Below are 21,441 nucleotides of genomic sequence, written 5' to 3'. Positions count from 1 at the left end.
CAGGATGGCTAGATTAGATTGGAGTTGGGAATAGGCACATCTCAAAGACATTGTGAGTTTGGTTCCAGACCACTGCAACAGAGTGAATATTTTAATTAAAAAATCACATGAATTTTTTGGCTTCTCAGTGCATATAAAAGTTATATTGATAACATAATGTTTTATATTAATTATACAATAGCATTATGTCTAAAAGAAACAATGTACAGACCTTAGTTGAGAAATACTTCATTGCTGGAACCATCATCTGAGTCTTCAGCAAGTCATAAACTTTTTGACTGATGGATGGTCTTGCCTCCACGTTGACAGCTACTGACTGATCAGGGTGGTGGCAACTAGGGCTAGGGGTGGCTGTGGCAATTTGTTAAAATAAGTCAACAATGAAGTTTGCTTCAGGGAGTGACTCTTCCTTTCACAAATGATTTCTCTGCAGTATGCAATGCTGTTTGATAGCATTTTACCCACAGTAGAACTCCTTTCAAAATTGGAGTCAATCCTCTCAAAACCTTTCCCTGGCTTATCAACTAAGTTTATGTAATATTCTAATTTCTTTGTTGTCATTTCAACAGTCTTTATAGCGTCTTCCCCAGGAGTAGACTCCATCTCAAGAAATCACTTTCTTTGCTCATCCATAAGAAGCAATTCCTCTTCTTTAAAGTATTATCTTAAAATTGCAGCAATTCACTCACATCTTCAGGCTCCACTTCTAATTCTAGTTCTCTTTATATTTCTACCTTAATATTTCTGCAGTTACTTCCTCCACTGAAGTCCTGAACCCTTCAAAGTCACCCAAGAGGGTTAGAATCAACTTTTTCCAAACTCCTGTTTATGTTGATATTTTGACCTCCTCCCATGAACCACAAATGTTCTTAAGGGCATCTAGAATCCTTTCTAGAAGGTTTTTAATTTAATTTGCCTAGATTCATCAGAGGAACCTCTATCTATAGCAGCTGTAGCTTTATGAAGTGTATTTCTCAAATAATGAGACTTGAAAGCTGAAATGACTCCTTGATCCATGGGTTGCAGAATGGATGTTGTGTTAGGAGACATGCAAACAACATTAATCTCATTGTACATCTCCATCAGAGCTCTTGGGTGACCACATGCATTGTCCATGAGCAGTAATAATTTGAAAGGAATATTTTTGTTTTGAGCAGTAGGTCTCAACAGTGGGCTTAAGGTATTTAAGAAAACATGTCATAAACAGACGTGCTATCATCCAGGCTTTGTTGTTCTATTTACAGAGCATAGCCTGGGTGAATTTAGCATAATTCTTAGGTGCCATAGGATTTGCAGAGTGGTAAATGAGCACTGGCTTCAACTGAAAGTCATCAGCTGCATTAATCCCTAACAAGAGAGTCAGCCTGTCCTTTGAAGCTTTGAAACCAGGCATTGACCTTCTTCCAATAGAAAACCACTTCTTCTACTTCAAAAGTCTGTTGTTTAATATGTAGGCAGCTCAATAATTATCTTGACTAAGTTCTTCTGGATAACTTGCTGTAACTTGTACATCAGCACTTGCTGCTTCACCTTGCACTTTCGTGTGATAGAGACGACTTCTTTCCTTAAACTTCACAAACCAACGTCTGCTGGCTTCAGACTTTCCTTCTGCAGCTTTCTCACTTCTCTCAGCCATCACAGAATAAAAGGGGAGTCCTTTCTCTGAATGAGGCGTTGGTTTAAGGGAATGTTGTTGCTGGCTTGATCCTCCAGACCACTAAAAACTTTCTCCAAATCAGCCATAAGGCAGTTCTACTTTCTTATCATTCGTGTGTACACTGGAGTAGCACTTTTGATTTCCTTCAAGAACTTTTCCCTTGCATTCACAACTTGTTTAACTGGCATAAGAGGCCTGTCTCAGCTTTCAACATGCCTTCCTTGCTAACCTTCATCATTCCTAGCTTTTGATTTAAAGTGTGACTCTTCCTTTCACTTGAACACCCAGAGGCCATTGTACGGTTAACTGGTTGTTTCAACATTGCTGTGTCTCAGGGAATGGGAAGGCTGGAGGAAAGAAAGAGAGATGGGGGAATGGCCAGTAGAGCAGTCAGAACACACACAGAATTTGTCAATTAAGTTTTCCATCTTATACGGGCATGGTTCTGGAGAAGGCGATGGCACCCCACTCCAGTACTCTTGCCTGGAAAATCCCATGGACAGAGGAGCCTGGTAGGCTACAGTCCATGGGGTCGCGAAGAGTCGGACATGACTGAGCAACTTCACTTTCACTTTTCACTTTGATGCATTGGAGAAGGAAATGGCAACCCACTCCAGTGTTCTTGCCTGGAGAATCCCAGGGATGGGGGAGCCTGGTGGGCTGCCGTCTATGGGGTCACACAGAGTCAGACATGACTGAAGTGACTTAGCAGCAGCAGCAGCATGGGCATGGTTCATGGCATTCCAAAGCAGTTAAGGTAATAATATCAAAGATCACTGATCACAGATCACCACAACAAATATATTGATAATAATAATGAAAAAGTTTGAAATATTGTGAGAATTACAAACATGTGACACAGAGACACAAAGTGAGCAAATGTTGTTGGAAAAATGGTGTTAATAGACTTTCTGGACACAGGGTGGCCACAAACCTTCCATTCTTAAAAATCATAATATCTGTGAAGCACAATAAAGCAAAATGCAGTTAAGAAATGTAGGCCTGTATGTGATTATTTCTTTAGGGCAGATTCTTAGAAGTAGAATTCCTTGGTCAAGGAACATTCCCAGTATAAATTTTGATAGACAATCAATAGCAATCGCAAAAGTGCTTTCCAAAAGCAATTTACCACTTTATAGACCTATCAGCAGTGTGTAAGCAAGAGTACTTGACTCCCAGGTGCCAAGTTAGGTACCAGGACAAAAAGATAAAGAAGACACAGTACCTGTCCTTTCAGTGCTTAAAATTATGAGGCATTCATATAAGTAGGTATCTTCAATATAGCATGGTAAGTTCTGCGACACGGTTCAGAAAGAGGAAGACCATACCGCTTTGTGAAATGCTCTAGATAGTCAAGATCAACACTGTCCAACAGAAATACAACCCAAACCACATATAGAGTTTTAAATTTTATAATTGCCACATTAAAAATGTGATAAGGAACTGGTGGAGTTAATTTAAATAAATTTTGATGTAATCAAATATATATATAAAATATTAACATTTCAGCATGTAATCAATATAAAAAGTATTAATTGGATAATTTACATGATCTCCTTTATATTAAGTCTTTGACTCTGACTAATCACATTTCAAATGTTTGGTACACACGTGTTGCCACGTTGTGGCTGCCATATTAGACAGTACAGACCTAGGTCATTCAGCATGCATTTCCTGTATCTACTTCTGAAGCATTTCTCCCTGAAGTCTCTCCTTATAAGTGTATATTTGCCTATTTAAGGGGATTGGAATGGGGAAGTATTATCGATTATAAACATTACTAGACACCATCAGTCTTAATCATGAGAAACAAAGGCCAACATCCTAACACAGAGTGCAGGGAAATAACTGCAGAGAGACTTGGAGGTTTCAGCCTATAGAGATATGCAAAAAGTGGTTCTTATGAAGTCAGCCTGCCTTGAGAGCCAAGATGCTTGATTGAGTTTGACAACTGGGGACAGCGAGATACTCCATTTGTTACCTTAACTTTGTAATAAATTTATAATTTCAGAGCATAGCTTTTTGCAATTGGATAAAACAAGAAGGATAAGAATTATAAAATCTATACGACTCAGCACTAAGGAACATTTGTGAGGAGAGCATTAGGAACTGCCATTCTTAATCAACTGAAAAGACATTACTCCTAGAATATCTGAATAGGCAGACACATTCTGTCCAGACATTGAATTTCAGGGTAGTGCAAATATTGGAATGGTACTTCTTGAGAGATCTGGGTAGTGTCCAACTCTACTCATTAAGTTTGTATATTTTTATATAGTTTATATATGTCTTTAAGAAAAAGAATTTTGACGTTGAGGTCAGGAGTCATTGTATTAGATCTACTGTAACCAGTAGTGCTCATTTGTAGGTAAATGTTCTGGCATTGTGCGATTTAGTTTTATTACTTTCTATACCACTCTAATGACAGAAAGTGAAGTGGAACTAAAGAGCCTCTTGATGAGGGTGAAGGAGGAGAGTGAAAAAGCTGGCTTAAAACTAAATATTAAAAAAAAACTAAGATCATGGCATATGGTCCCATCACTTCATGGCAAATAGAAGGAGAAAACGTGGAAGCAGTGACAGATTTCCTCTTCTTGGGCTCTAAACTCACAGCAGAACAGCAGATGGTGACTGCAGCCATGAAATTAGATGATAATTGCTTCTTGGAAGGAATGCTATGACAAACCTAGATAGTGTGTTTAAAAAGCAAAGACATCACTTTGCCGACAAAGGTCTGTATAGTCAAGGCTATGATCTTTCCAGTAGTCACATGCAGTTGTGAGAGCTGGACCATAAAGAAGGCAAGCACTGAAGAATTGATGCTTTTGAACTGTGGTGCTGGAGAAGACTCTTGATAGTCCCTTGGACTGCAAGGAAATCAAACAAGTCAATCTTAAAAGAAATCGATGCTGAATACTCATTGAAAGGACTGGTGCTGAAGCTGAAGCTCCAATACTTTGGCCACCTGATGAGAACAGCCAACTCATTGGAAAAGACCCTGATGCTGGGAAAGATTGAGGGAAAGAGAAGGGGGTGACAGAGGATGAGATGGTTGGATGAAATCACCAATTCAATGGATGTGAGTTTGAGCAAACTCCAGGAGATAGTGATGGACAAGGAAGCCTGGCGTGCTGCAATCCATAGGGTTGTGAAGAGTTGGACATGACTTGGCAACTAAAAAACAATAACTTGTAGTTTATTGGTGATCAGTTTGTGAAGTTGATTAGAGCACAGAGATAACAGGATTATAGTTCCAATCCTGTTTTTGAGTTTTCCTACCACTCTTCTCTTTCCTGACTGAGCTCTGGTCACACTGAACTCCTTAGTGTTCTTCACATAATTCATATAAGACTTCAGGGCTTTCTGTAATTCCTTTTCCCTTCTTCCTTGAAGGTTTTTAAACTAGATATTCATATGGGTTCACGTCAGTCAAATCTTGGTTCAAATATCACATACTCCAGAAGTTTTCCCTGACTACTCTAATTTTTTTTCCCTTTTTAGCACTTGTTACCGATGGGTATTATTTTACCCACATGAGTTATGGGAGGGTAGAGCTTTTGTTTTTTTATTCACTGCTATAAATAGAAAAACAGTGCCTGGCACAAACTAGGCATTCAAGAAGTACTTGTTAAATCAATATGTGAATATAACTTAACACTGCCCTGTTTGTTCATTACCAGTTGTACCCTTACTTCTAACCAGTGGGCTCATAATGTTTATACTTGGGTTTGGGGGACTTGCTTAAAGTGTGGCTATAAATATGTAACCTAGATCTGGATGGTGATCCACTAGAAGCTAAAGACTATGTATCTTCCTCTTTGGGTATCCAAGGCTGATATGCAACCAATGTGTTCAACAGGCTATGTTGGTTGTTTATATCGAACATCCATATTTGTCAGCCAATACCTTTGTATTCATGGCTGTTTATTACCTTTTCCTGTATTCCCGACATTCCCCATGTACCCAGCATATGCTTTGAAAATACCTGTTGAATGAATCAATAAATACATCCCCATAATAGAAGTACTGCCATATCTTTCCCATGGGTGTGTTGGTATATCCTGAAGTTCAATATAGTTTTATACATTGGTCTTAGTGTTAAAAAAATATTATTTCTAAAAAAAAAAAAATATATATATATATATATATATTATTTCTAACAGAACTCAAACACTAGAGTTGCTTAGTTACCCCAATCTACCCTGCACATAAATGCTCTCTTTGATTTCTTTTCACATCTCAGTATGTGGAAGTTCAGTTTGGAGGAGAGAAAAGACCCATAGCCTTGGTACCCATAGTCTGTAGCAAGTCACTTTCATTAGGTATTCATGCAAATGTACATTACAAACAATTTGTTACCTAGAAAGGATACAACTAAACTAAAAAAAAAAAAAAATTATCAAGTTTTACCACCCCCAAAGGGTATTTGACTAATTATGCATACCTTTTTATGTGTCTTGATTGTCTGGAAGCAATCCATTCCATTTATGATGAAAAATTAAACCTTATTTTATTATTTTGAAATGATTCTCAGCACATATATTTTCTCTCTCATTATGTGCCCTTGTGTCTGACTCTTTGTGACCCCATAGACTATACAGTCCATGGAGTTCTCCAGGCCAGAATACTGGAGTGGGCAGCCTTTCCCTTCTCCAGGGGATCTTCCCAACCCAGGGATCAAACCCAGGTCTCCTACATTGCAGGCGGATTCTTTACCAGCTGAGCCACAAGGGAAGCCCCCCCTGCCTTCAAGAAACTAGCTTACCTTAAATAAAGTATATAAAATAGCCCTTGATCTTCAAACTGAGAACTACTATGCCTTTTGTTCTTTATGGCCCATCTAATTTCAAAAAAATATCTGAATCAAGAAAGTCAAACACATTTTCAATATAACTTCTAATATCCATCATATTCAAATTATTTGGGGACTGAATAGACTGAATTTTCTATAAAGCTGATGAATACCTTTAATTGGAGAGAGTATGTTAAACCAACTGTACTTTGAGCAAGGAAATCTCAGGGATGTTCTAATAGAGCTCTATTAGCATGCCATCCTGTACCTTATTCAGAACCAGTATCATCTGAGTTTCCATTGTTTCCAATAATTGCAAGAGAAATTCATCAGAGTGCTGGCCTTAATCCAAATAAAAGGGTAGAAACCATTAAATGCTTAAAAGTTTTAAGGATAAATTAGAAGGTAGGTGTTAGAAATCTCTTTGGCTCAACTCAAAGTGGATGAATGATTTTTAAATAGGCTATCTGGCTAGCTTTCCTGTTCTTGGTTGCTAATTCATATGCTATATATTTGTGTTAGACATATAAATTAGCCCCTATCAGTCCACCTAGGAACAAAAAGGAAAATATGAGATGGCTTATGAACAGATAAACTTTTTTTTCCCTTTTGGTTGATGTTGAAAATTGCAGTGAGAAAACAGGATTACCCCACCTTCTGTCCTAGGCAATGTTTTCTCCTAACATTCTCTTCACTCAGTAATCTCAATCATTCTCACTTCAGCTATTGCTTATGTGCCTACTTGATTCTGCAGTCTTTCCCTAGCCTTTATGTTTCTCCAGAATTTCAAACCCTTGTGTCTGACATGACTTTCTAGATAATCCTTCAGTCCCTGGAACCGGGCATCTCCAAATGTGAATTCACTATATTCCTCCTGGGGTTTCCCAGTTGGCACTAGTAGTAAAGAACCTGCCTGCCAATGCAGGAGACATAAGAGATGTGGGTTTGATCCCTGGGTCAGGAAGATCCCCTAGAGGAGGGCATGGCAACCCACCCCACTATTCTTGCCTTAAGAATCCCATGGACAGAGGAGCCTGGCGGACTGCAGTCCATAGGGTCGTAAGGAGTCGGACATGACTGAAGCGACTTAGCATGCATGCACACATATTCCGCCCATCACTCCTCCCTTCCCCAGACCACCTAGTAAGCATTTAATAAACACATATCTGGTACCAACTATTTGTAGCTAGTACTAAGCTAAGTGTGAAATCCCTAACTCCACCATGCTTTCAGTTCAGTTCAGTTCAGTCACTCAGTCGTGTCCAACTCTTTGCAACCCCATGAATCACAGCACACCAGGCCTCCCTGTCCATCACCAACTCCTGGAATTCACTCAAACTCAAATCCATCGAGTCAGTGATGCCATCCAGCCATCTCATCCTCTGTCATCCCCTTTTCCTCCGGCCCCCAATCCCTCCCAGCATCAGAACCTTTTCCAGTGAGTCAACTCTTCGCATGAGGTGGCCAAAGTACTGAAGTTTCAGCTTTAGCATCATTCCTTCCAAAGAATACCCAGGGCTTATCTCCTTCAGAATGGACTGGTTGGATCTCCATGCAGTCCAAGGGACTCTCAAGAGTCTTCTCCAACACCACAGTTCAAAAGCATCAATTCTTCGGCACTCAGATTTCTTCACAGTCCAACTCTCACATCCAACACCATAGTTCAAAGCATCATTTCTTCAGTGCTCAGCTTTCTTCACAGTCCAACTCTCACATCCATACATGACCACTGGAAAAACCATAGCCTTGACTAAATGGACCTTAGTTGGCAAAGTAATGTCTCTGCTTTTTAATATGCTATCTAGGTTGGTCACAACTTTCCTTCCAAGGAGTAAGCGTCTTTTAATTTCATGGCTGCAGTCAACATCTGCAGTGATTTTGGAGCCCCAAAATATAAAGTCTGATACTGTTTCCACTCAGGCTCAAAATCTTAATCATTTTGGTTTCCGTCACTCTTTCCTATGCCCATCCCCAGCACAGCTACACACGTGCACATTAGTGCAAGCACACACACACCCACTCATACACAGAGCTTGTTGCCAAATCCTGAGATGATGTTTATGCAGTTTCTCCTTAAAGAATCACCTTCTTTGCATTCGCACAGCTACCACCCTAAATGAGGCGCTCATCATTTTTCACCTACATTATCACAATGCCATGCCAATTTGTGTTCTTGCCAGAACTTTAGCCTCCGATCCATCCTTCTCCACATTACTACCGGATTTATCTTTTTACAAAGGGTGCTCTGATGATATCATTTATTTGCCTAGAAACCATCAGTGCTCCTCATTGCTATCAAATTAATCTTCCTAAAGAAAACTGATCCTATTACTCATCTATTCAGAAAATGGCAGTGTCTCCCAGTTGCCCAGTAAATTGAATCCAGATAGCTAAGTGTGGCATTCTATGTCCTCTACAATATGGCCCTTGTCTACTATTCTGGCCTTAATTTCCACTAACTTTTATACATAGTTAAACTTCAATCAACCCCAGCAACTTCCTTTGCCTCAAATACATCCTGTGCTTTTACAAAGTCATATTTTGTTCAGCCTGCCCCCTCACCCCACCTATTCTGGACACCTGCCCCACACATCCTTCAGAGTCTATCTCAAATCCTACTTCCTTCATAAAACCATCCCTGATCAACCAAGTCAATTTTACTCTATTGTTCCTTTAAAACATTTATTTTAAAACAAAATTTTCTTTTTTTTCCCCCAGATGACAAACATCACACATGTTCATTGTAAAAAATATAGACAATACAGAAATCATAAAGATGAAAAATAATTCCTCCATAATCCCCCTATACTGTTAATATGTTGTGGTATATCCTCTCAGCCCTTTCTCCAGACAGCAACATATGTACACACACACACACACACGCACACAGACACACACACGATATAGATCACGCTATTCATACTGTTTAGTAGCCTGATGTTTTTCATTTGATGCATCATAAATATTTCCCATGCCATTACATAGTCTTCTGCAACATGATTTAATAACCACTTAATCTTGTACTATTTATAATATCATCAGTTATTTAATTAATCTTCTATGGCTTGTTTTCTTGCAGCAGTACATTTGTTCGGCCTGACTTGGCAGTTGCAACCCGCTGAAGGACAGCTCTATGAAAATGGAGTTAGCAAGGGGAACAGAGGGACCGAATCCATGGATACTACTTACTCTCCAATTGGAGGAAAAGTTTCCGATAAATCAGAGAAAAAAGGTACAGATCAAAATGATTGATTGATTATTGATTACTTTTTTTCCATTTTGGTCATTAGTGCCAAATCTGGGATGGTTTCATTTCACATTAAATTTCATGATCACTCAAAAGAAATACTCTACGTGAACAGAATAAATACATGTAAATGTCTTGTGAAAAGAGATTCTCTATTGCCTTGAGTATAAACCAATTAAACTTTTCAAATATATTGGCAATTTTCAAAATAGATAAATATTTACAGGATGGAGGTTTCAATACAATGGAAATTGCATTTTACATATAGCTACCCTGAAGCAACGTGGGATTTTGATTAAGTTCTCTGTGTTCAAGCTGAGCATTTATATATAACATTTTACAAAGGGTATATGGAAATTTCTTCTGTTTATAATAAGAAAATGCCTTCTATGTGTGATACAAGGGTGAATGTTTATGTCAATGTGGGGGAATATGAATTGTTTCCTCTTTGGGAAACATGAATTCTTCCTAGTTGGGGAAAAGAAAAAAGCACTTTGAGCATTGAATTGTTAAATTTAACCAACCTAAGCTTGAACTACCTGACTTATTTACAATAAATATCACAGTACCAGCAGTCTGAACATCTTATTTCATGCTAAATTATCTTAGTCTTAAAATTCAAATATTGAAAATTTGTATTGTGATTTCTCTTGATTTGTCTTGATGTAAGATACAGTATAAAAGAGCCCTGTAAAATATCAGTACATCATTTCCAAAAGTAAAAGTTGCAAACAAAATGTATGACCACCACTATTCTAAAAAAATGTTTAGATCAAATATAAACAAATGAATAAATGAATGACTCAAACCCTACCCTTAAGAAGCTTATAATTTTATACGGGTGGAAAAACAGTTTTGGTTCACTAGTTGAGAATAGATTTTTATAGTTATTCTGATTACTATGCTTGTGTTTTTAGTTCCTTTTGTGGATCTTTTATTTTGGGGTCTTGTTTGGTTTTATTTTTCTTTGCTTTTCAAAAAGGAATTTTCCTTTGGTCTATGCTTTAGTAAAAAATTAATGGTTAGGGTTCAGGCAAACATTATGGTTTATTCTAGTTTTCAATTCACAATGCAGTTTGCTTTGTGTCCTTCCTTAGAATTACTGTTTCTAGCCTGAGCTGACCTTTCCCAGCAATTTCATTGTTGCTGCTGAGAGGGGTTGAGGGTAGTACAGGGGTCACAGATGGCGGAGGAAAGGGTCTGAATACACTTGGGCTTGGATATTTTCTCCCTTACCTTCTCTCCTACTATTTATTTAATTCCTTTACATCTGCAAGTATAAGAGCCACCATTTGGCATCATATGCCTAGGTTTTGCCAGGCACACTGAAAATCATGAATTATCTGTTTGGTAAAAAATAACAGGTTATCATATAGCTGCCATCAAAGCATATTCACTTTTTATTCTAATTCAGGTTTCTATAGTCCTTTCCAAAAAAATAGTTTGATGATGATGATGACTAAATTGTATTAAACAATTACCATGTGCCAAAAATTACCCCAGACAATTAATATGTAGAGCTTCCCTGATAGCTCAGTTGGTAAAGAATCTGTCTACAATGCAGAAGACTCTGGTTCGATTCCTGGGTCAGGAAGATGTGCTGGAGAAGGGATAGGCTACCCACTTCAGTATTCTTGGGCTTCCCTTGTGGGTCCACTGGTAAAGAATCCGCCTGCAATGCAGGAGAGCTGGGTTTGATCCCTGGGTTGGGAAGATCCCCTGGAGAAGGGAATAGCTACCCACTCCAATATTCTGGCCTGGAGAATTCCATGGACTGTATAGTCCATGGAGTCACAAAGACTCAGACATGACTGAGCGACTTTCACTTTCATTTAACATGTATTATATCATGAAAGTAACCCTGTGGTCCCCATTTTCAAAATGAGAAATTTAAGCACAGAGAGTTTAAGTAATTTTCCCAAGGTAACAAAGCTAGAAACTGGTGGTCTGATTGCAGAGATCTGTCTCTTAACTTTTGCCTTCTACTGAAATTCACACATGAAATGTAAATAAAAATCACACACAAAAAAAACATTTCATACACTGAAAGGAGAGCCTCAGTGTCTATTCATGATATATTTTAGATAAATTCTGTATGTGTGTCCAACTCTTTGCAACACTATGGACAAACTCTGTATACCTCTCTTTTAATGTACTGTGACAAGTTTCATAAATGAAAAATGGTTTTAAGTTTATGCTCAGTTACAACAAGAAACAGGCCAAAGCAATTTCAATGTAATACTTATTAAGAAGAATCATTAAAGGTTGATGCCATATATCCCAGATTATAATCTTAAACTGACTTTTTATGGAAGTCTAAACAAAACCTTAACAAGAACTGCACATCATAGTCCTGCTCTATTTGGTCTTTACTGCATATTACTTACCAAATGAAAACATAGTACCTCTTTTATAATGTCATGTGTATACTAAACCAATCCTTACAGAAGACGTAATATGCCGTAAGGATGTTTCCAAATGGCCAGTGTATCCATTTACAATTTTCTAGACATCACACAAGCCCATAAATACAGTTCTAAAAACATGTCTTAATATAAACTTGAAAACCAGATCATTCCTTTTACATTGTTTTCTTTACTCTCCTAGAGAATTGGACAATACAGCATTGTAGTTAAGAGCCTGGACTCTGGAGTCAGATTTGGCTTTGAATACTGACTGATTTTGTCATTTACTGGCTCTCTAGCCTCAGGCAATTAACACAGTCTTGCTGAACCAGGGTTTCCCATGTGGCACAGTGATAAAGAATCTGCCTGCCAACGCAGGAGACATAAGAGACTCAGGTTCAATACCTGGGTCGGGAAGATCCCCTGGAGAAGAGCATGGCAACCCACTCCAGCATTGTTGCCTGGAGAAGCCCATGGACAGAGGAGCCTGGCGGGCTACAGTCCATAGGGTCACAAAGAGTCAGACACGACTGAAGCACTTTGGAAGCATGCATGCCTTGCTGAACCAGTGTCCTCATGTGCAACATAAGGGTGATAATAATAGTAACTGTCTCTTACAGTGGTTTTAAGAAGTAAATGAGACAATGAATAAAAAGCATATAGCACATATGTTAAGCATATTTTTTAATTTATAAAATTAATTATTATAGGGTCAAATGATTGGAAAATTACCTTGAGTTTATTGGCATCCTACTAGCTACTATGTAATTCCCTGTCTGCCTACAATGAGGAAGACCCGGGTTCAATCCCTGGGTTGGGAAGATCTCCTGGAGAAGGAAATGGCAACCCACTCCAGTATTCTTGCCTGGAAAATCCCATGGACGGAGAAGCCTGGTATACTACAGTCCATGGGGTTGCAAAGAGTCGGACATGACTGAGCGACTTGACTTACTTTACTTATTAGCTACTATAGATCCTGCTTTCTAACTGACATCAACTTTTTCATTTCAAATGATGTCCTCCCTAGTGTTTAGATGTTTTCTCTCTTTAAAGTTTCATCTCTCTTTACTTATCCATTTAGCGTCTATTATTTTTAAATTATCATCATCTTCATCATCAAAGGCATGGATAAGTAGAATGGCACTTTAAAAATAATCAAATTCTACTGGACTTGGTCCCCCATTAACAGTAGCTGTGTGTATCTGCTTCTCATTAGGAGATGAAAGAATTTTCTTATCGCTTAGTTTTCAAAATGGAAGAAAAAAAGAATATTTGATTATAGATATTTAATGTGCTAGAATTTTCTTTTTGAAATTTATCTGAATAATTTACATTTAATTTCAAAAAGAAGACATAAGTCACAACCACATGTTGGAATCTACCAGAAAAATCAGTTATCCATTGTTCAGCAATGTAGTATTGAAAGTATTGTTCTAAAACAGGCCCTACTACCTTAGAAGCTAACAAACTAGCCATAACTCACTCTCTTTAGCTCATAAATATTATGTAACAACTGGTTTAAACAAAGAAGGGGATATAAACAAATGAGAGACTTGTTCCCAGACCTGAGTCATGTAATGTCCATAAACTGAACTACAAATAACTGCAGTGTAATTTATCAACAGATACAGAATGTTAAAATCTTAAAGATTATCAAATCCAACATCTTTATTTAAAGATGAAGAAACTGAGGTCCAGAAGGGTCAAGAACACACAGAGAGAACTGGGGCTAGAAAAGGACACCTGGTTCTACCTCTTTTGTCTTTTCATCTGTTATTGTAATAATGTAACACAAACTAAACATATCAATTGCTAAAGAGGTTTTCTAAGAGGGTATCAAAGACAAAAACTGAGCCAGCAAGAAAAGCTGTTTTATTCAGGCCATAGCAATAGACAGAACACCCCAGATTCAAAGATCAGAGTGTGTGGGCCAGGCGGTTTTGCCCAAGACTTATCAGAGGAGTACATGATTTACAGTTGGAATTGTTTGGTACTCAGGGGAAATCTCCATCACTCAGATGAACAGGAAATATTTTCTGTCTATCTAGTTGAAGGGAAACAAATAGTTCTAATCTCAGCTAATTATTTATGAGAGAGAATGGGAAATTGGAGAATCTGTATCTGGTCTTTCAGCAGGTTCCAGCCAGAAGGGCAAGATCTGTGTAAACAAGGGAGTCATATACAATTCTGTGGGAGTCCTGAGAAAGAAAGGACAGAGAGCTTTAATCTAATAAATCATAGGCAAAAAGGTTTTCAACTTGGTTATTTCTGTTTATTTGTTTTGTGGTAAGCCACTTCCTAAAGCATAAAAGGGTTGGAAGGACGTCTGAAAGCAAAAGCTTGGGGGAATCTCTTAACCAGCTCTGTACTCCAGGAGCATAAGGCTGAGGTAAAATCCAGCAATGTCAGTAGCAATTTGAATGTGGAGAAAGTTTATTGGGTAGATGAGGAGACTGAATTCCTGCGGGTTGTATGCCCAAATAGAGCACCAGGAATGACAAGGGTGGGTGGAGAGACCAAAAACTAAAGGACAGTAAGCGAAATTCGCTCAGTCATGTCCGATTCTTTGCAATCCCATGGACTGTACAGTCCATGGAATTCTCTAGGCCAGAATACTGGAGTGGGTAGCTGTTTCCTTCTCCAGGGATCTTTCCAACCCAGGGATCAAACCCAGGTCTCCTGCATTGCAAGCAGATTCTTTACCAGCTGAGCCACCAGGAAAGTCCAAAGGATAATAAAGATAGCCTTTATCTCCTTTACAATTTTTGCAAAAGGCTGGCCTTGGGGAGAAGTGACATTTCGTTTATGTTAATCCTACAAAACCTACCTCTGCAAAGTTGAAGACAAAGAGCTAAGATATTTTCTAGTCAACATCTGCTGACTGTACAACCAGGTAAACAATGTATAGCTGATTAATATGATGCAGTTTACAGCCTGTCTTGAAGATGCTTCAGCGAAGACTAAACTGACTGTAGCTTCACCTCTCTAGGCTCCAATTTCTCCTCTGGAAAAAAAAAAAGGAGTTGGCTTTGCAGGGGAGAAAAAATAATTTTCCCTCTACCCTTCTAGGTTCTTGGATGAGACCCCCTTGTAATAAAAAGAAAGATAAACAGGAGAAAAACAAGCAAGTTAAATAACATGTATTCCTCCTGTATTCATGGGAGATACCCAGGAAAACTGAGCAACTGTCCAAAATGACCTAAGTCAAGTGAAGACAAAAGATGTGAGGGGAGTCAGTCAAGGGAGGGTATTAGGAAAAGCAGAGTAAATAGTATGGTTTATGCAGATTTAAGTCATTTCCTTCTCTGATCAGAGCTTCTAAAGATTTAGAATTACCCTTCTCTTTCTTGTAGAGAGAATGAGTGCTTGTGTGCTCAGTGGCTCAGTCGTGTCCAACTCTTTGTGACCCCATGGACTGTAGCTTGCCAGGCTCCTCTGTCCATGGGATTCTCCAGGCAAGAATACTGGAGTGGGTTGCCATGCCCTCCTCCAGGGGACCTTCCCAACCTGGGATTGAACCCGGGTCTCTGTCATCTCCTGCACTGGTAGGCAGGTTCTTTGCCACTGAGCCATCTGGGAAGCCCAGAGAGGGGGGAGATACCCATACAAATGGAGATTTCCCTTATAAGTCTTGCAAAGGATAACTTTTAACTTGTAATTTTTAACTTGCTAAAGGGTCTCTTGTAAAAGGGTAAGTCCTACTCACTTGTCAGATCTTTTCCTATGTCTAATGTTTCTCAAGAATAATCAACTCACGATAACCCTTATGCCAAAGAGGAATATTTTGGGGTGGCAAATTCTGCTCCCCTTCGGCTTGTAAACCTTTTGGTGGGGGAGGGGTCGTGGGAAGTGAAATACTGTTTGCAAATAAAATCTTACCTGGAAATTAGAAACAGATAAGGCTTTTATCTGTTATATATTTCCAATTGCCAGGTAAGATTTCATTTGTCAGTTGGACAAGCTTGTCTCTAAGGTCCATTCTAGCTATTTATGAGTCAGTGAATTCAAATTATGCAATAAATGAAGAACAATTAGTCATCCCAAGTAAAACTTGACCTATTTTTGCAAAAGAGCCATCTACTCCTGGAAAGTGGTTGAAATGTGTGTCTATAAAATTTGTAAACCACGTTTTTCTCTTTAAAGTACTTGCAAAGAATTCTGTTGTAATTCAAATAGTTAATTCCCAATTTTCTGCATTATAAGTTTCAGTTTTTGACATGTATGTTAACAATAATCATCTGCACTTAGAAAGCATTTACAATTTCAAAATACTTTAATGTCTTTTATCCACATAACAGTTTTATGAGGTAGCAGCTATTGTTACCCTTGTTTTATAGTTGAAAAGCAAAGTGCAAGAAGGTTAAGTGACTTGCGTTGCTTAGTAGACATAACTACAGGCAGAACTCAGATTAGAATCCAGTGTCTTTACTGTTATCTAAGCACCCTTCTTTGAGTCTTTTCTTTTTATAAAACATTCTTTTTTCAAGGCCAGTTGTTTAAATAATTGCTGTCCTGATCAAAGATCTCAATGAGAAGAGTGATATCCTTTCCCTAAGAGCACTTTTTTTTTTGCCTTTTCTGCACTGTATTTTTTTATCTTATTTAATTTTTCTTGTAATTCCTTTTAAACCTTTTATTCTCCCACTACATGTATTACCATATCTTCCCCATGTGAATAGTCATCGGTAGTTATCCATTTTCTAGTCCCACAACCAATATAAAAAGTCACCATACCCACCATGTTTTATCAGTTTTCTCTTGCTTTATCCTTAACGTCTATTTTCCAAAGCATTCTAGCTGCCATCATTACTTAATTTCAGACTTAATCTTCTTACCTGTCTCTATAGTGTTCTGCATTAAAAAAAAATTATTGAAGTATAGTTAATTTACTGCATTAAATAGTTGTGTACAGCATGGTGGTGGTTTATCGTTAAGTCATGTCTGACTCTTGCAACCCCATAGATTGTAGCCCACCAGGACCCTCTGTCCATGGGATTTCCCAGGCAAAAATACTGGATTGCCATTTACAGCATAGTGATTCAGTATTTGTACAGACTATACTTCAGTGTAACTTATTATAATGGCTATAATTCTCTGCTATACAATATTATCTTGGTTGCTTATCTATTTAATCTTTTAACCCCATATTTCTAATTTGTCACTTCCCTTTCCACACTGGTAACCATTAGTTTGTTTTTTATATCTGTGAATCTGCTTCTATTTTCCATATATATTCATTTGTATTGTTTTTTAGATTCTATATATAAATTATATCATACAAGTATTTGTCTTTCTTTGACTTGTTTCACTAAGCATAATATTCTCTAGGTTCATCCATGTTGCTGCAAACAGTGATATTTTATTCTTTTTATGGCTGAGCAATATGCCATTGTGTGTGCATGTATATATACGTACACACAATGGAATATATGTGTATATACCACATCTGAAGCCAATCATCTGTTGATGGGCAGTAGGGCTCCTTCCATTTCTTGATCATTGTAAATAAAGATGCTGTGAACATTGGGATGCATGTAACTTTTCATTTTTTCTATTTATATACCCAGGAGTTGGATAGCTGGATCATATGATAGTTTAATTTTTATATTTTTTTGAGGCAACTCCATACTATTGGTGTGTGCGCCAATTTACATTCCCACCAACAGTGTACAAGGATCCCTTCACTCCACATTCATTCTAGCCTTGGTTATTTGTAGACTTTTTGATGATAGCCATTCTGATAGTTGTGAGGTGATATCTCATTTTTGTTTTGATTTGCATTTCTCTAATAATTAGCAGTGTTGAGCATCTTTTCATGTGCCTGTTAGCCATCTGTATTCTTATTTGATAAAACATCTGTTTAAGTCTTCTGTCCACTTTTTGATTGGGTTGTTAATTTTTTGATATTGATTGTAAGAGCTCTTTGTATATTTTAGGTATTAACCCCTTGTTGGTCATATTGTTTGCAAATATTTTCTTCCTTTCAGTAGGCAGTTTTTTCATTTAGTTTACTTGTTTCCCTCACTATGAAAAAGCTTTTAAATTTGATTAGGTCTGATTTGTTTATTTTTGCTTTTATTTCTTTTCCCTTAGGAGACAAATCCCCAAAAAATGTTGCTGTGATTTATGTCAAAGAGTGTTCTACCTGTGTTTTCTTCTAGGAGTTCTGTGGTTTCAGGTCTTGCATTTAGGTTTTTAATCCATTTTGAGTTTATTTTTGCATATAGTGTGAGGAAATGTTTTGACCTCATTGATTTACATGTATCTGTTCAGTTTTCCCAACAGCACTTGTTGAAGAGTCTGTCTTTTCTCCATTGTATAATTTTGCCTGCTTTGTCATAGATTAGGTGACCATAGGTGCATGGTTTAATCTCTGGGTTTTCTATCCTGTTCCATTGATCTATGTGTCTGATTTAGTGCCAGTACCATGCTTTTTGATTACTGTAGCTTTATATTATAGTATGAACTCTGGGAACATGATACCTCCAGCTTTGTTCTTTATTCTCAAGATTGCTTTGGCAATTCAGGGTCTTTTTGTGGTTCCATATGAATTTTAATGTTGTTGTTCTAGGTTCTGTGAAAAATGTCATGGGTATTTTAATAGGAATTGCATTAAATCTGTATATTGCTTTGGATAGTACAGCCATTTTAACAATACTAATTCTTCCAATGCAAGAGCGTGGGATACCTTTCCATTTCTTTGTATCATCTTCAGTTTCCTTCATCAATGTTTTATAGTTTTCAGAGTATAGGTCTTTCACCTCCTTGATTAAGTTTTTCTTAGATATTTTATTCTTTCTCTTTCTGATAGTTAATTATTAATGTATAGAAAAGCAACTGATTTCTGTACATTAGTCTTGTATTCTGCAACTTTGTGGAGTTCGTTTGTTAGTTCTTATAGTTTGAGGATGAAGACTTTAGGGTTTTCTATATGAAGTATCATGTCATCTTCAAAGAGTGACACTTTTAATTCTTCCTTTCCAATTTGGATGCCTTTTATTTCTTTTCATTGTCTGATTTCTGTGGCTTGAAATTCCAATACTATGTTAAATAGAAGTGGCCATCCTTGTCTTGTTCCTGAATTTAGAGGAAAGCCTTTCTTTTTCACCATTGAGTATGATGTTAGCTGTGTGTTTGTCATAAATTGTCTTTATTATGTTGAGATATGTTCCCTCTACCCACTTTAATGAGAGTTTGCATCACTAATGGATGTTAAATTTTTGTCAAATGCTTTTTCTATGTCTGTTGAGATGATCATGTGATTTCTATTTCCATTCCTCCTTTTGTTTATGTTGTGTATCACATTGATTGATATGTGAATTCTGAAGCATCCTTGCATCCTTGGAATAATTCCAGCTTGGTCATGGTATCTCATTCTTTCTGTGTATTGTTGGATTTGGTTTGCTCATATTTTGTTAAGGAATTTTGCATGTATATTTCATCAAATACATTGGCCTGTAATTTTCTTTTTTTTAGTTGTGCCTTTGTCTGATTTTGGTATCAGGGTAATGGTGGCCTCGAATGAATTTGGGGATGTTCCATCCTCTTCAACTTTTTAGGGTAGTTGGAGGATAAGTATTAGTTCTTCTTTATATGTTTTATTCCCCCATGAAGCTGTCTGGTCCTGGACTTTTGTTTGCTGGGAGTTTTGTAATTACACCTTCATTTTTACTACTAGTGGTCACTCTGGTCATATTGTCTGTTTCTTCTTGATTCGGTCTTGGAAGATTGTATCTTTTAAGAAATGTGTCTATTTCTTATAGGTTGTCCAAGTTGTTGGCATACATAAGGGTCTTGTTTATTTTTTTTTAATCTAATCAGCCATCCTGTCTTTTGATTGGAGCATTTAGTCCATTGATGTTTAAAGTAATTTTGATAGATATGTACTTATTGCCATTTTATTACTTGTTTTCCATCGATTCTAAATGATAATCTTGCTGGGTAAAGTATACTAGGTTGCAGGTTTTTCCCTTTTAGGACTTTGAATACATTATGCTACTCCATCTGGCCTGCACAGTTTCTATGGAGAGATCCGCTGATAGCATTATCGCGATTCTCTTGTATATGACTCTGTTTTTTCTCTTCTGCTTTAGAATTCTCTTTAACTTCTGCCATTTTAATTATGAAATTCCTTGATATGGGTCTGTTTGGGCTTATCTTGTTTGGGATCGTCTGTGATTCCTGTACCTAGATATCTCTTTCCTTCTTCAAGTTTGGGACTTTTTTAGTCATAATTTCCTCAAATACATTTTTGATGCCCTTCTGTCTATTTTCTGTTTTGGGGAGTCTGAATATGTTGGAAAGTTTAATGTTATCTTAGAGATCTCTTAAGTTGTATTCGTTTTTAAAAATGTATTCTTCTTTCTGCTGTTCTGATTCAGTGGTTGGTATTATTCTATCTTCCAGACCACTATGTGTTCTCTGTATCACTCAGTCTGCTCTTCATTCCCTCTAGGGGGTCTTTTTGTTTCAGCTTTTGAATTATTCATTTCTGATTGGGCTACTTCCTTGTTAAAGTGTTCATTGTTTAGATCAATTCTTTTCCATAATTTAGTTAACATTTGTATACCAATGTTTTGAATTCTTTATCTGATAAATGATTATCTGATAATTTGTTTATTTCTGCTTCAGTATTCTTTTTTTCAGGGCTTTTCTCTTGTTCTTTAAATTGTGAGTAGCTCCTCTGCGTTTTAATTTTGCTCAACTTTTTCCATCTGTGTGTGCATGCTCAGTCGCTTCAGTCATGTTGGACTCTGTGCAACCCTATGTAGCAGTTACCTATTATGGTCTTGAAAGAGTTTTCTTATGTGGGAGCATCTCTATACAGACTGATTGTGCCCAGTGCCTTTGATGGGACAACTGGTTTTGTTGTGGATGCAGATCAGAATTTTTCCTCAGGGTGTGCTGGCAGTGATTGCCTTGGTAGTGTGTGGGGCTGGAAATGAAGGAGTTAGAGATGGTCAGGGTGTGAGGTGGGGCTTCCTCTCTGCTCAGTGGTTATCAGTGCTCTGTCAGGAACAGGGTCTGATACCAAGTTGCTGGAGCAGAAGCCCCAAGGGTGGGGCTCAAACTGGCTGTGTTTCCTTTTAAGTGTGTGATTTCCCCTCACCCCGCACTGGGACATTTGCCTCAGAGGAGGGGAGTGGTGCAGTAAGTGGGGCCCATGTGCAGACAGAGGCCTCATGCGCTGCCTGTATAGGGGTCTGCAGCTCTACTCAGATGCAGCCTCGGGTGTGAGCCCCCTTCATCACTCACAGTTGATCACTGCACTGCCTCCACCACCCCTGGTCTCTTGTGGAACTGCTCCGCAGATCTGGTAGGACCCGCTTGGACTCTGCGC

At 37.8% G+C, this 21,441-nt stretch overlaps 1 protein-coding gene across 5 annotated transcripts in view; it reads left to right on the top strand.

Moving 5' to 3' along the window:
• TENM1 (teneurin transmembrane protein 1) overlaps positions 1-21,441 on the top strand; it is a 909,292-nt gene that overhangs the window by 582,850 nt on the left and 305,001 nt on the right. For all 5 annotated transcript variants that reach the window (XM_070784169.1, XM_070784168.1, XM_070784167.1 and 2 more), the window contains one exon: positions 9,529-9,681. In XM_070784169.1, the coding sequence (XP_070640270.1) occupies positions 9,529-9,681 (153 nt within the window). The remainder of the gene's footprint in view (positions 1-9,528; positions 9,682-21,441) is intronic.

The sequence above is a fragment of the Bos indicus genome, chromosome X (genome assembly GCF_029378745.1).
Source record: "Bos indicus isolate NIAB-ARS_2022 breed Sahiwal x Tharparkar chromosome X, NIAB-ARS_B.indTharparkar_mat_pri_1.0, whole genome shotgun sequence".
NCBI classification, from domain to species: domain Eukaryota; kingdom Metazoa; phylum Chordata; class Mammalia; order Artiodactyla; family Bovidae; genus Bos; species Bos indicus.
This window is presented reverse-complemented; position numbering and strand designations above follow the sequence as displayed.